Source organism: Malania oleifera, chromosome 13, assembly GCF_029873635.1.
Source record: "Malania oleifera isolate guangnan ecotype guangnan chromosome 13, ASM2987363v1, whole genome shotgun sequence".
NCBI lineage: Eukaryota > Viridiplantae > Streptophyta > Magnoliopsida > Santalales > Ximeniaceae > Malania > Malania oleifera.
Window position 1 is genome coordinate 16,146,432 of NC_080429.1, and position 16,880 is coordinate 16,163,311.

Here is a 16,880-nt window from a genome sequence, read left to right on the forward strand (position 1 = left end):
ATCATGAACTCTAAAGCTTAATTCCTGAAACATCATCACTCGCACCAAAACATGTTAAATTCCCTTGATTTTTTATCAACAAATAAGATTCGTATGCCCTGTTAGGCCAACAATTTCTACATTCCTCTTCTTCCTCTTTGGAAAATTTGGTTTTATGTGCCCCTTTTTCCTGCACTTAAAATAATGTATGTCCTTCCTCCTTCTATAATTGGACTGAGATTTATTGTTACTCAGTCCACTCCAGAACTTGCTTCTCCTACTATCCTGATTAGTCTTCACCACAAGCCATTCACCATATGAATTCTCATCATTGGTCTTCTCCAAAAGGGCACTCGTGATATCCTCCAATTACAGAGTTTCTTTTCCCCATATGAGAGTCGTAACCAGGTTTTCATACATAGGAGAAGTAGGTAGGGAATTCATCAACATCAACGCCTTGTCTTCATCTTCGAACTTTACATCAACTCACTTCAGATCACTGATGATCTGATTGAACACGTTGATGTGTTGATTCAAATCAAAACCCTCTGACATGTTAAGCCCTTATAGTTTCTACTTAAGATACAACTTGTTCGTCAAAAATTTGGAAATATACCGACTCTCTAGTTTTAGCCAAACTACTGTCGACGATTCCTCATCCATGATGTAACACCCTAGAAAAGTAATATGCATGGAAGTGTACAAAAAATAAAATAAATTCAATTCAATTCAATTCAATTCAATTCAATTCAATTAATTAAATAATAATTATTAGTATATGAATATATATGTTTATTAAAAAGTTAGGATGCTTCTCTGTGAAGCATCCCAATAAAAACAAAATTTCAAAGAGAGAGAGTTCCCCCAAGCCGTGAGCCATTCCTCTCTCTTTCTCCTTCGCCTTCCCTCTTTCTCCCCTCGATTTCGTCAGGCAAACAGGTGTCAATCAAAAAACGGAAGATACCACTGAGTTCCATTCTCTGCCACCGATATTCCTACTAGAATGGATTTGTCGTAGGAGCGACAAAAGCACCACTCCTGGGGTAAGGTAAACCCTTTTCCTTACCTCAGTTTTTCCTTAAATCACTAGCCAAATTGACGATCGAACATCACCACGGGGTCCTAACCTCGATCATCGTCATTTTAATCGGAGTGGATTTTCAATTTGGGTTTCCTAGGCACTACTCCAAAGCTAGGGTAAGATTTAGGGAATTAAGAAAATTTACTATTTTTGGGAATTTAATTATTTATTTGGAATTTATAGGCTTAGGAAATGTTAAAATAGTTATTGGGAATTTTGTGAGCCTAGGAATATTAAGGAAATTATGATTTTGTGGTTGAGCTGATGGAACTGGGAAAATGTGGTTTCAGGGTTTTTTAGCTCCATAGCGTCGTGGGTTTGTTGTTAGGGTCTTCATAGGAAATATCTTAGTAAACAGGCAAGGGGATTAAGTTAATTTAGGATTTTTATTAAATATTAACTGATAAATTGTTATATATTTATTTATTTATGAGTTCAGAGATTATTTTGAAAACCAACCATTCAATAGGGATTTTACATACCTAGGATATATGGTACGGTATTTTGAATGATATGAACGGTGGAAAATCTGATTTGTCTTACAAACTAAAAATATAGTGTTTTCTTGGTTGTCTATTGGATCGTGTTTGAATATTGAAATTGAGTGGCAAGTGAATAAATTTATATGTTTTATCGTGTAATCGAATTTGGGAATGATTGTGAAATATACTGGAACTGTTGGTGAAACATATTGGAATTGCTTGTGAATAATACAAGGATTTTATATGACAACTGTGAGTCGGGTTTTATATGATGGTCGGGAGTTAGGTTTTATTTGACAACTGTGAGCCGAGTTTATTTGACAGACGGAGGCCGGGTTTTTATTTAATGGCAGTTTGAAACGAAATGATTTAAACTACAGTTTTTAAGTACTTAAATTACATGATATGCTTTAGGAACCCTGGGGACCAATTGTTTTGTGAGCATGGTACCATTGCTAGTGATTGATTATTAGACTATGTGCACCCACACTGTTCTAGATAGAAGTATAGGGTGGTCTCAGCCAATAGCCTACGTGAGGATGAAGTAAGGGCATCAGGCCTACAGCTTGATTATGGATGCCTATAGATGGACTTGCAGAAGGATATTTTGACTTTGTTTTGGACTGATCACTCAGGCTTAGTCCAGCCTTCAGGCTGCACAACCCATACCATGGGGGAAGTAAATGGTATTAGTCACAGGAAGTGTCTTTTATGCATATCTGTTGATTTATGTAAATGGTGTTAAATATTTATTGAACTGGTTTATACTGTCGAAGGGAAAAAGGGTTTTTCTTAACTATGTATAATGAATATATATTTACATACTATTTTTGGTTAAATGGAAAACTGGTCATTTTTTGTATACACTAAAATTCATACTGGCCACACACTGATTTTAACTTAATCTTCCTTACTGAGAAGTGTCTCACCCCAATATACAAATTATCTTTTCAGAAAACACCAGGGATCGTGTTTAGCAGGGCTAGAGGGGCCGAGCTAGTCGTAAAGTCTTTGTATGTAGTGAGTATAGACTAAGTTTTCTTTTTGTATAGTATTATGGGTTGTAATATGGATATTTGGAGACATTTATGTATAATAGCAACTAGAACTCTAGTAATGTATTTGGAGAATGTATCACTTATTTCCGCTGCATTTATATTGAATATGGTATCAGGAAAACAGACGTCACTTAAGTAGCACCCCAACCCCACGTGGTGGGTCGAGGCGTTACAGTTGGTATTAGAGCCTAGGTTTGCTAGGTTATGCATACTTTGATGGTTGATAATTACCAGAGTATAGGTTGAGATAAGATAAGGATGAGAGTGGGTAAATTAGGTTAGGTTTTGGTCTGGAAGCTTAGAGGTGGAGTTCCTTTGATGGTTTTCTGTGTTTTTCCTGGAATGACGATTTCAAGAAAACCATGGTACATCCATCGATGGTTTCGTTTCTGGGTTGAGAGACTCTGAGTTTGAAAATTTAGGTTGGGACATTAGGACAGTCGAGTACGTGTGTGGAGTCAATGTTATGTTGGAGATTGATACCTTGTTGGTTTTGTGACAAAACTAGGGTAATGAATCTTTAAACTAAGAATTCATATGTATTAGTGGTTTCTTCATTTCATAATTGCTTCAATTATGATAAATGAAGAGTTTCTAAGTCTGTTTCTATCCTATCTTCAGGATGGATCCCAGAGGAAAGGATGTCATGGCTGGAGAGGATAATCATGTGAATACCTCTAGTGAGGACGATGTTGATGCCTCGGCAGTGCTGCGAAGTATAGCATTGCAGGCTAGGAAGGAAACTTGCAAGGACTCCAAGAAGGAGGATCAGTCATTAACAGATAAAGGCTGCACTTTTCATCAGTTTACCCGAACAAATCCGCCGGCATTTTCAGGAGGAGCAAACTTGATTGTAGCAGAAGATTAGGTTTAGGAGATAGAGGAGCTGCTGGGTGTGCTGGAGTGCACTGAGGAGAAGAAGGTGTGGTTTGCCACTTTTAAACTGGTAGGGGAAGCGAAGAGGTGGTGGAGATCGGAAAATATGGTAGAGGAACAGTGTCCAGGACATACATCTATTACTTGGAACCATTTTAGCGAGGTCTTCTTTGACAGATACTTCCCTATTGCCACATGAGAGGCTAAGGCAGAGGAGTTCCTACATCTAACCCACGGGCTCATGACTGTATAGCAGTATGTGCCCAGGTTTGTGAAGTTGTCCCATTTCGCTCCGCATATGGTCCCGGATGAGCCAAAGAAGGCTCGGATGTTTGAAAGAGGTCTGAGGCAGGGAATACGCACTCAGGTGGTGGCGTTGTTGACTCAGAGTTTCTCTGAGCTAGTGGACAGGGTTAGGGTAGTTGAGGCCAATATTCAGGAGAGGGAGAGAGCAGTAAACCATAAGAAGAGACCCTTGCCTCAGGGGTTTTAGACCAGCACTAGCTAGGGCTCATGGAAGCGGCTTGGTAATTTCTCGGGTCAACGATTGGAGATAGGGTACCGAGGCCATCAGGGGGGTTCGCAGTGTCCTATCTATTTCAGATGCCATTAGAGGCAATGGGGCGAGTACAGGGGAGGACCAAATGTCTGCTACCAGTGTGGTGGGGTAGGGCATCTGACACGAGACTACCAAAAGACACCGCTTTCAAAAAAATCTATTGTGTTCTTTGATTCAAATGCGACACACTCTTTAGTGTCTCAAAGATTTATTAAACTATGTAGGGTAGAAACACAGTCGTTAGATACCAAGTTAGCAATGGTCACACCGACAGGGTCGCTAGTAGGGTGTAACAAGGTAATCAGGGATCACCCAGTGGAGATTCAGGGAAGAAGGCTGCCTGCTAGTCTACGTGTTTTTGACATGCATGAGTTCGATATTATTTTGGGAATGGATTGGCTAGCATCTAGTTATACGAGCATTGACTACCACAGGAAGGAGGTAGTGTTCAGACCTACAGGGGAGCAAGAGTTCAAACTTGTTGGGTCGTGTGTGCGCTCTGCACCACATATCCTTTTAGCGATTCAAGCAAAGAGGTTGCTTCGAGATGGCTGCGACGGGTATCTTGAATTTATGAAAGAAGCACTGAAGGAGGAACTTAAGTTGGAGGATATCCCATTGATAAGGGAGTTCTCAAATTTCTTTCCAAAGGACTTATTGGGATTGCCTCCTAATCGTGAGGTGGAGTTTTCCATTGAGCTGAATCCGAGGATAGCACCAATTTCTAAGGCTCCATAAAGAATGGCTCATGCTGAACTAAAGGAGTTAAAGGAGCAGTATAGGAGCTTCTGGATAATAGTTTTATCATGCCGAGTGTATCACTCTGGGGAGCTCCGGTGTTGTAAAAGAAGGATGGGTCGATGAGGATGTGCATCGACTACAGGGAAATTAATAAGGTGACAGTGAAGAACAAGTACCCGTTACCCTATATAGACGAGCTAAAGGGCACATATGTTTTCTCTAAAATCGATCTGTGATCCGGGTATCATTAGTTGAAGGTGAAATTAAAGGATGTACCAAAGACGACTTTTCGTACCAGATATGGCCATTTCGAATTCTTGGTTATGTCATTTGGTTTGAAAAATGCTCCAGCGGCATTCATGGATCTGATGAATAGGGTGTTCCATGAGTACTTAGATCAGTAAGTGGTGGTGTTCATCGACGACATCCTAATTTATTCGAAGAGTCCTGAAGAGCATGGAGCTTATTTGAGATTGGTGCTTCAGGTACTCTAAGAGAAGAAGTTATTTGCTAAATTTAAGAAATACGAGTTCTGGCTGGAACAAGTTGCATTTCTAGGACATTAATGTCTAGGGAGGGAATTTCAATGGACCCAGACAAAGTGGAGGCAGTAGTTGATTGAGTGAGATCGAAGGATGAGGTTAGGAGTTTCTTAGGTCTGGTAGGATACTATTGCCGGTTCATTGAGGGGTTTTCGAGGCTATCAGGTCCTCTGACGCAGCTTACGAGAAAGAACTGGAAGTTTGAGTAGACTAGTGAATGCAAGCAGAGTTTTCAAGAATTGAAGCAACGACTCGTCACTGCCCCGGTGTTGACCATTCTGTTAGGAGAGTGTTGATTTGTGATCTACAGTGACGCATCTTAGAAAGAACTCGGGTGTTTTTTAATGCAGCAAGGGAAGGTTATTGCGTATGCTTCTCGCCAACTCAAGGAGTACAAGAAGAATTATCCGATACACGACTTGAAGCTAGCAGCTATAGTTTTTGCATTAAAAATATGGAGGCACTACCTATACAGTGGAAAGTGCAAGATCTTTACTGATCATAAGAGCCTTAAATAATTTTTTACTCAGAAGGAATTGAACATGAGGCAGAGAAGCTGAATTGAGTTGATAAAAAACTATGACTGTACCATTAGTTACCACCTAGGAAAGGCTAATGTGGTAGTTGATGCTTTGAGTCGGAAGTCGATGGGTGCGTCAATTTCACTAGTTTTTGTACAACATTTGATCATGATGGACCTGGAGAGGTTGGGTGTAGAGTTAGTGGATAGGGATCCACAGGCGATCATGGCCAGTTTGATCATTCAGCCAACCTTACAGGAGAAAATTAAAGCCACTTAGACAAAAGACGCTGAGTTAATAGAAATTACGGAGAAAGTACGGAGTGAGCAACAGATGGACTTCAATGTCTCTAAGGAGGGAGTTCTCAAATCTCATACCAGGTTGTGTGTACCTAACGACACAGAGATTAAAAAGACGATTCTAGAGGAGGCTCATCGCTCTCTCTATACTGTTCATCCGGGAAGCACAAAGATGTATAAGGATCTGTGAGAATCCTTCTGGTGAAAAATATGAAGAGGGAGATTGCCAGATTCGTGGAATAGAGTCTGACATGTCAGCAGGTAAAAGCAGAGCACCAGAGGCCAGCAGGACCACTTCAGCCACTTAATATCCCTAAGTGAAAATGGGAGCCTATCTCGATGAACTTTGTATCGGGGTTGCCTTCAGAGGTGCATGGACAGAATGTTATCTGGGTTATAGTGGATCAGATGATGAAAAATGCGCACTTTGTTCCAATCAGAGTCAATTATTCTATGAATAGGCTAGCAGAGCTTTATGTGCAGGAGATTGTACAATTTCATGGCGTCCAAGTTTCCATCCTTTCAAATTAAGATCCACCGTTCACCTCTCGGTTCTAGAAGAGTTTGCAGGATGCCTTGGGATCTCAACTCACTTTTAGTACCATGTTTCACCCACAGAAAGATGGCCAGTATGAGATGACCATTCAGATTCTAAATGACATGCTGCGGGCACGTGTGCTAGATTTTGAGGATGGTTAAGTAAAAGGATTGATTAGCAAATTTCGAGGACAAAATTTATATAAGAAGGGGAAAATGTAGCGCCCCAGAAAAGTAATATGCATGGAAGTATAAAAAAAATTAATTAAATAATAATAATTATTTCTTAAATAATATAATATAATATAATATATTAATATAATATTTATGTGTGTGTGTGTGTGTGTGTGCGTTTGTTAAAATGTTAGGATGCTTTACTATGAAGCATCCCAATTGAAACCAAATTTCAGAGAGAGAGTTCCCTCAAACCGTGAGCCATTCCTCTCTCTCCTCCGCCTTCCCTCTCCCTCTCCTCAATTTCATCGGCCAAACGGGCGCCGATCGAAAACAGAAGATACCATTGGGTTCCATTCTCTGCCACCAACATTCTTACTGAAATGGATTTGTCATAGGAGCGATGTAGGCACCACACCTAGGGTAAGGTAAATCCTTTTTCCTTTCCTCAATTTTTCTTAAATATTTAGTCAAATCGACGATCGAAAATCACCACGGGGTCCTAACCTCGATTGTCATCATTTTAATCGGAGTGGATTTTCAATTTGGGTTTCTTAGGCACCACTCCAAAGTTAGGGTAAGGTTTAGGGAATTAAGAAAATTTACTACTTTTTGGAAATTTAATTATTTATTTGGAGTTTATAGGCTTAGGAAATGTTAAAATAGTTATTGAGAATTTTGTGATCCTAGAAATATTAAGCAAATTATAATTTGGGGGTTGAGCTAATGGAATTGGGAAAATATGGTTTCAGGGTTTTTGAGCTCCGTAGCGCCGTGAGTTTGGTGTTAGGGTCTTCACAGGAAATATCTCATTAAACAGGTAAGGAGATTAAATTAAGTCGGGATTTTTATCAAATATGAACTGATTAAACTGTTATTTATTTATTTATTTATTTATTTATTTATGAGTTTAAAGATTATTTTGAAAACCAACCGTTCAACAGGGATTTTACAAACCTAGGATATATGGTATGGTATTTTGAATAATATGAACGATAGAAAATCTTATTTATCTTATGAACTAAAAATACAGTGTTTTCTTGGTTGTCTCCTGGATCGTGTTTGAATATTGAAATTGTATGGTAGGTGAATAAATTTATATGGTTTATCATTTAACCGAATTTGGGAATGATTGTAAAATATACTAGAACTGTTGGTGAAACATAATGGAATTACTTGTGAATAATACAAGGATTTGATATGATGGCTATGAACTAGGTTTTATATGATGGTCAGGGGCTGAGTTTTATTTGACGGCTGTGAGTCGGATTTATTTGATGGCCAGGGCTGGGTTTTTATTTAATGGCAGTTTGAAACGAAATGATTTAAACTACAATTTTTAATTAATTAAATTACATGATATGTTTTAGGAACCCTAGGGACCAATTGTTTTGTGAGCACGATACCATTGCTAGTGATTGATTATCAGACCATGTGCGCCCACACTAATCTGGATAGAAGTGTAGGGTGGTCTCAACAGATAGCCTACGTGAGAATAAAGTAAGGGCATCGGGCTTGAAGCTTGACTGTGGATGCCTGCAGACGAACTTGTAAAGGGATATTTTGACTTTATTTTGGGCTGATCACCCAGGCTTAGTTCAGCCTTTGGCCCACACAACCTGCACCATGGGGGAAGTAAATGGTGTTAGTCACAGGGAGTGTCTTTTTTGCATATCTGTTAATTTATGTAAATGATATTAAATATTTACTGAACTGATTTATACTATGGGAGGGAAAAAGGACATTTTTTTTAACGGTGTATAATGAATATATATTTACATACTATTTTCAGTTAAATGGAAAACTAGTTATTTTCTATATACACTAAAATTCATGTTGGTCACATATTGATTTTAGCTTAGTCTTCCTTACAGAGAAGTGTCTCACCCCAATATACAAATTATCTTTTTAGGAAACACCAGGGATTGTGTTTAGCAGGGCTAGAGGGGCCGAACTAGTCGTAAAGTCTTTGTATGTAGTGTGTATGGACTAAGTTTTCTTTTTATACAGTATTATGAGTTGTAATATGGATATTTGGAGACATTTATGTATAATAGCAATTAGAACTCTGGTAATGTGTTTGGAGAATGTATCACTTATTTACGTTGCATTTATATTGAATATGGTATCAGGAACGTAGACGTCACTTAAGTAGCACCCCGGCACGTGGCAGGTCAAGGTGTTACACATGACGTGATACATCACGCCATCAGGCAAACAAAGCCTGATAGTCGTCACAGCCTTCGCTTCCAATTCTTTTCAACTCATATCATCCATACCTTATGGCTGCCTTTCATATAATATCTTCACCATACCCTGTTGCACTAACAAGTCCTTAACCCTCCTCTACCATACTCCGAAATTTCCCAATCCATCGAACTTGACAATGTCGAATTTCGTATAAGAAATTCCAATCATTGTAACAAAAAGCCCTAATACCAATTTGTTGTGCAAATCAATACGCAGCGGAAAACTTATCGAATTGTACAATGTAGCAACTAACGATGAACAATACGAAAAACACAATTACATAGATAATAAAGAAAGCAAATAAACAATGACACAAGAATTAACGTGGTTTAACTATGTGTCTACATCTACGGGAGCAAGTGGCGGCTGAAATTCACTATCTATCAAAATCAGGGTTACAACATTTGTATATGTACTAACCCTACACGTATAAAGAGATTAGGAAGTTCCATAAATACCCCTGTATCAATTCCCAAGGATTTTCCCCCGAATCCCCAACCTATTGATCTTCCTAATTCAAAATTTAAAAGTAGCGTTGAACAAAATCGTTGACGGTTTCAACAAACCGTCGGTGGTTTCTTACGGAGACTGAAACCATCGATGGTTTCAGACAAAACGTGGATGGTTTCTTCCTGAGGCTAAACCATCAATATAACCGTAGATCAAACCGTCGACTGTTTCTTCCTACAACCCAACTTTCTTGTTTTTTCTCAGCATACTTTCCCCGTATATGTGTTCCATTCAATATGAAGCACATACTCCAATAAATGTTCATGATATAGATTATAAAACTTACTAATTGACAGATATAGTAGCTCGACAAAGAGAGAGAAAAAAAAGTTGAATATATTTAGAAACAACAAATCAATGGTTATGTCATTCAAATTGATGACTTGGTAAAACCCATTAAGCCCTCCGTCACAACTCAACTAAAAATCCATAGGCCATTCATTCCTCGCCAACATGCCTCTTATGCAGACATAAATGCACACTCTTATCACCAAGTTTATGACTTATATGCTCCTTAATTATGGCCAGCATCAAGTCAAAGTAAATGGGAAGTACTGTATGTGGTGATATGCAATTTCATCAAATCTAACTCTGCGCAATGCGAACGGATTTCATGCCCCTACAAAAGGCTTCTAAATAACGGTTCCTTCTCGTAAAATTTAAAACATTTTTAAATACTTAAAAATTTTGGAAAATTAATGGGGTCCTTTGGTCAAATCTCTTCGTTTAATGAAATTGATCTAAATAGTAAAATTTGATAGGACCACATATAACACAATGAGACCTATTATTTAGAGTGATTTCATTAGATGAAGAGGCATGATCGAGGTATCATACTAATCCTCCTAGAGGGAAGAAACTATATAAGGGACCTCCCCCTCCATTTATTCGTGTGCCTGTATTTTAGATGTTACACATATACTAAATTAGATTTATATTTATTAATATCTAAAGAGATGAATCATTTTTAATATATGTAAAATTTAGAAAATATGCACACGGATAAATGGCGGGATAGTCTCTTCTATAATTTCTCCTCTAAAAAGATGGACCTAATTTTTTTCCTGAAATAACAGTTCTTTCTTGTAAGATTTAAAATATATCAAGTATTAAAAAAAAATACATCAAATATTAAAGAGAGATGATACTGTCACTTCAAAAAATATATTAGGCATTTCATCCCTTTTTTTTTTATACAATAAATTTATCCTTTTCTTGTTTTTTTTTTTTAATTTTTTCATTTCAAAATTAAAAATTTTAAAAATAAATGTTGAAGTCAAAAGATAAAATTGTCATTTAACACCAAAACATAAATGTATAGTATATCGGCATAATTTTCAATAGCCAATATTACTCCCCTTATAAAATATGGCTTTAACATTGCGCTCATACAAATGAGAGAGGTATTCTTTAGTATAGATTTTAATGATAGTCCATTTGTCTGTTTAAATAATTTTTTATACAATTTTATATTATATTTGTTCACATCCATCGTAGGAATTCTCTTTTAAACACTTCTAAATAAATATGATACCTATTCTACATTTGAGGCTGTTAGATTACCACTTTACCTAAAAGCTCCCCCACACGTGCATCCCGATAGCACATAAAGAGATAAATAGATGACAAATAATGTCACGGAATAAAGACGGACGACAAAATTAGAACTCAGGACCTCCTGGTAACCAGAGCTCTGATACCATGTTAGATTACCACTTTACTTAAAAGTTTAAACTTTTAGGTTGTGGGCCAACAATGTATATTAAGCTTTAACAGAGGCATTGCACGCAACAGACACTTTGACGATTTTAAGGCCTAGTTTGGAACTCTAAAAATATTAGAAAAAGTAAAGGAAAATATCAAGGAATATACTTTTTTATGTTTGATTACTAAGGAAATTGAAAAAGAAAATAAAAAAAATGTCAACTCTATAAACAAAATGTTGATTTTACAAATCATTGACATTTGAATTTTTCTACTTTTTAATCATATTAAAATAAAATTACATTTTTAATTATATTTCATATAAAATAAAAATATAATGAAAAATAAATTTTCTCCTGATTTTCCTTTTTTTTTTTCCCAAATAAAATCTTAGATTTATACGGACCCTAAGGAAAGGAAAAATAAACACTTCAAGGTGTATAAATAAGCAATAAAAGCCCCCACAGGCATGATATGGTGGAAAGGTGCTAGTAATCCAGTATAGAGCATTGGGGGTTCAAACCCCGGTAGATGTACTTGTTGAAATGAACCTGATGGTGGATATCAGCTGAGGACTGAAATGAACCCGTTGGCGGGATATTAGCGAGATGTGTCTCGGGAGGCAAATTGGCCAAAAGTCCAATCGGCCGCATCCGGATTTCAAGGGAGGCGCATCAAGGGGGAAGGTCATCAACCAATGGGTTTGGTGCCGACAGAGGGGGCCCCGTAGGGTCGTCGATAAGTAGGAGTTTCCATGTAAATGAAAAAAAAAAAAAAAAAAAACAATAAACAATATGGTTTATCATCATCATGCGACAGGAAACCACTAAGCAATTCAATGCACATTCACATTGCATTGAAACATCTTTGACCCACCATCAGCCCCTTGTAAACAAAATTCACTTTTGGTCACACTGCACCGCAACAACCGCGAACACACACGTGCACCCACAAAAGCACACAGTGTAACCCTTAATGGTGACCTTTCTTTCTGTGTAGGACAATTCGCACAATACCCACCTCAAAAATATGAGCCATCAAGTCCTAATCCTACTTGGTAGCCAGTTTGGAAAGCAAAAAACTGAGTAATGGTGGTGAATGACATGAAGATTAGCCTGACCAGTGTAGAGCACCCCGCCCTCCGTACCCCCATACTAAAAAAACAGAACAGTCCTTGGCCTTTCGATCACTAATTCTAGCTAGGCTAGCTTCTTGTATCCATGACAAGAAAGCTCCTAACCCCCTTTTCAGCTTGTCATTTTTTGTTTCTCAGAGATAGAGAGATCCTGCTTCAATTGTCCAACAGAAACTTTCCTGTCCCTTCCTAATTACACTGTTATGTATGTTGGATTGACAATCATTCAAAGTGCGCCATTTCTAACACAAAAATTACACTACTCACCCACCCACCACCAGGCACCAAGTACTTCCATGACACTGCCACCAAAAGTACTTTCTTTGTTTCTGTAGTTTCTCGTCACTGTTACATCAATTTCTTTTCCTCTTCAATTCTTGTTTGCCCTCTCTCTTAATTTCAAGCATACGTGTGTGTGTGTATATATATATATATATATGTATGTATGTATGTATATACAAGTGTGACTATTCATCTGTCAAAAAAAAATAACAAAGAAAATGCAGGGAAAGTGGCTTAAGCATGTCATGAATATATATTGCATGGGAAAGGAGAAGGAAAAGAAAGGAAAATACTAAAGAAAAGAGAAGAAATATTAAATCAAGGATTTGGTTTTTGAGTTTTCCATCCTTTAAAGCATGCAGTTAGTCATAGATTAATCATCTACTTTGGGATTTCTAGCACAGAAAGTGTTGCCCAACACATCAATGCCACCTAACTTTCGCCTCCTAAACTAAGCATTTAAGTCCCTTAATTTTTCCTTCTACCCCCCTGACCTTTACAAGATGTTTGATGGGAAAGTGATTTCTGGGGCATCTCTGTTTCTTACAAGCTTCCATGAGCCATACACAAACACAAACCTTTACACTGCATAACCTTTTTTTTTTTTTTTTTTTTGGGGGGGGGGGCCGCCGGGTGGGGGAAGTGGCCTTTAGGCATACACATGGTTGTGGGCCTGGCAGAGGCACTAGGACACCCATGATGCTAATTGCTAAGAGCTGTGGACAGAAACAGGGAAAGGTTAGCATTTCCCACGCACCAAACGCCAAAATGGCATTGGGAAGCCAACTATATATATAAGGACAATATACAAGACGGATCAGTAATTCATTAGTATATTTGTTATCTATTCAGAGTTGCACTAGTCTGCAAATATGACATTTCGAGAGCCCTAAAATGCAATACCTATACCTGTGCATTTATATGTGCGTGTGAGGCAGATAGCTATAAGATTCCAATGCTTGCTCACTTATTTCTCCAATGAAGAGCCTTGGCTTTTCTTCTATCACACTCCCCAACTTGTTTCCTCTCTCTCTTCTTTCCTTCCTTTCTATTAACTAACTGTATATGTATGCAGTGTGCCTCCCTTTCCCACCACTCCAAACTGCTCTCTTATTTTGCTCTTTCACCTGTCTGCCTGATCAAAGCTGCTTAATGCAATGGCAATTGATCAAGAGCCACTAGTTTTTGACGCTTCTGTTCTTCAACACCAACCCAACATACCCCAACAGTTCATATGGCCTGAGGAAGATAAGCCTCGGGCCGATGCACCGGAACTCCCCGTTCCACTCATTGACCTGAGAGGGTTCCTCTCCGGAGACTCTGAAGCGACCGCTGAAGCTTCGAGGCTTATGGATGAGGCATGCCAGAAGCATGGCTTCTTCCTCGTTGTTAACCACGGCGTCAACGCCAAGCTCATCTCGGACGCTCACTGGTATATGAACAATTTCTTTGAATTGCCACTCTCTGAGAAACAGAGAGCTCAGAGGAAGCTTGGTGAGAACTATGGTTATGCTAGCAGCTTCACTGGCAGGTTCTCCTCCAAGCTTCCTTGGAAAGAGACCCTTTCTTTTCGATACTCCACAGAGAAAAATTGTTCCAACCTCATCGAGGACTACTTTCGAAACACAATGGGTGAAGGCTTCAATCATTTTGGGTGAGAAAAAAACTTCCTTCCCGTATTTTCTCTCAGGCTAGTTTACATGTTACTTTTGTTGGGGTTTTTTACATCATTGATGATCAGTTATTAAGTGTGAGGAAAGGGTTCACCACATGAGTTAGATTTTGGGATTGAGAATACTAAGACCACCCAACAATAGTATCAGAACCCATGATTTCTCCCTGGGATGCTGGGCATGTGGTGCTGTCAATTTGGTGAGCCCAATTCGTGATGAGTTTGTAGTCCGATGTATGAGAGAGAGATTGTTGGGATTGTCTCACATTGGTTATGGAAGGGGCTTGATGATTAGTTATTAAGTGCGAGAGAAAATTTCACCACATGAGTTAGCTTTTAGGGTTGAGAAGACCCAAGATCACCTAACATGAGTTTGGTGTCCATATGTGAGGGGAAAATTATTGGGATTGTCGGTTGTAAAGGGATTTAGTGGTCAACTATTAAGTGGGAAAGAAAATCTCATCTCATAAGTTAACTTTTGGGATTGAGAATGTCCAAACCACCCAACACTCTTTTCTAAAGCGTGGAATATGTTTTTGTTTGTGTAGGAAGGTGTACCATGACTACTGCAAGGCCATGAGCAGCCTCTCTCTCGGAATCATGGAGCTGATGGGGATCAGCCTTGGCGTAGGCCGAAAGCATTTCAAGGAATTTTATGAAGAAAATGATTCCATAATGAGGCTAAACTACTACCCACGATGTCAAACGCCTGACCTCACTTTAGGGACAGGGCCTCATTGTGATCCAACTTCTTTAACCATTCTTCACCAAGACAAGGTGTGTGGGCTTCAAGTGTTCATCGACGACAAATGGCACTCGGTTAACCCGAGATTCGATGCTTTTGTTGTTAACATAGGTGACACCTTCATGGTAAGACAAACCAAATACTATAACCATTTCATCTAATACGTAAAAGCATGGTTGAATCTTGGACTAAAATGGTGATTTATTTTGGGTTGTGGAATTTTACTTTTCAGGCTCTTTCCAATGGGAAATACAAGAGTTGCTTGCACCGGGCGGTGGTGAACAGCGAGACCCCGAGGAAGTCTCTTGCCTTCTTCCTGTGTCCGAAAGGGGACAAGGTGGTAAGGCCACCAGCGGAACTGGTGGACAGTAAGAACCCAAGGAGGTACCCGGATTTCACTTGGGAGACGCTGCTTGAATTCACACAGAAGCATTACAGAGCTGACATGAAAACCATGGAGGTCTTCTCAAACTGGCTTGAAACAAAAAACAGCTGAATTAATTGAAGTGGTGAAGTGAAACAATTGACTACGTACCTAATAATTAAAGCGCGAGGATCCTTTTGAGCAGACGTGCTGGATAATGGTATGAATGATCTTCGGGAAAGATAACGACGTCGACAAGATCGAGCAGTGGAATGGAGATGGGAAAGTTGGGTACAAACGCAACAAAACTATGTGTTAGTTAGATTAGATGAAAAGCAAGTTTTCCTGCTAGTGTAGTATCTTGTAAGATAGCTAGCTTATTTTAATGATCATGAACAAAAGGCAGGAGACTATGGAAATGGAAGGAATCAATAAGAACCCAAATGAGCAAGCTTCGTGCTTTCTTTCATAGAAGGAGATTATCAACATAATCACCTGCCAGCTCTTCTTGTAAATTGCAAAACAGAGAATATAATAGTACTTATCCTTTTAATTAATGGGAAAGGTGCTTTCCTAGCTTCTCTCTCTCTCTCTCTCTCTCTCTAGACTGGACCACACCTGCTAGCAGTATTTATCAGATATTAAGAACTTGGATGCTGCAACTCTGACTACAGAATTTCTACTTGGTCGAAAAAAGAAATCACAAATTCGCTGTTGAACTTAAAGAATGGAGAGACCTTAGGTCTACCATGACTTTAAAGGATAATTGGGCAGTCTATTAATGTTTTCAAAACAAAGGCATAATTGGATCTCCCAAATAATAAGAGTTGAAGGTGTCAAAGAACCAGTTCACTCACAAGCTTAAGTCATATAGTGATGTTTTAAGAGTCAAATTTTTTCAATATCTCAGATGTGGCAAGGTTCATTGAAATTAAGAGTGAAAGCATAGTTTTACCATATCTTATACCGAAATTTTGATTTTAACTAAAAGAACCAGGAGGAAGATGAGAATTAATTTCTAAACATTTTCGGTTAAAAAGACTAATACCATACACACTCGCAGTCCCCTCAATAATAACACTAATAGGTGTCAAACAACTAACTCACTTTACAAGCTTTAAGCTAGATAGTAATGTTCGAAGAATTGAATTTCAGCGCCCTAAACTTAAAATGATCATTGAACTTAGCATTTGTTTGGAGTTTGAAAAATATTAGGGAAGAGAAAAAGGAAATAAGAAGAATTTGACTTTTTCTTGATTGGTTATCGAGGAAAGTAAAAAAATAAAATAAAAAATATACCATGTTAATGAATAAAATTTTAATTTTTCATATCCTTAGCATTTGGATTTTCTTATTTCTAATTATATCA

At 38.3% G+C, this 16,880-nt stretch overlaps 1 protein-coding gene across 1 annotated transcript; it reads left to right on the forward strand.

Annotated features, from left to right (window-relative positions):
* Positions 1-13,552: 13,552 nt before the first annotated feature.
* Positions 13,553-16,068, forward strand: LOC131146775 (gibberellin 20 oxidase 1). Its single transcript, XM_058096554.1, has 3 exons — positions 13,553-14,384; positions 14,951-15,272; positions 15,380-16,068. The coding sequence occupies exons 1-3, from the start codon at positions 13,888-13,890 to the stop codon at positions 15,641-15,643; spliced, it is 1,083 nt and encodes a 360-aa protein (XP_057952537.1). The 5' UTR covers positions 13,553-13,887; the 3' UTR covers positions 15,644-16,068.
* The last annotated feature ends 812 nt before the right edge of the window (positions 16,069-16,880 follow it).

Coding starts and splice junctions, on each gene's coding strand:
- LOC131146775 (XM_058096554.1), top strand. CDS start 13,888: ATGGCAATTGATCAAGAGCCACTAGTTTTTGACGCTTCTGTTCTTCAA. Junction 14,385..14,950: donor GAAGGCTTCAATCATTTTGG/GTGAGAAAAAAA, acceptor TTGTTTGTGTAG/GAAGGTGTACCATGACTACT. Junction 15,273..15,379: donor ACATAGGTGACACCTTCATG/GTAAGACAAACC, acceptor TTTACTTTTCAG/GCTCTTTCCAATGGGAAATA.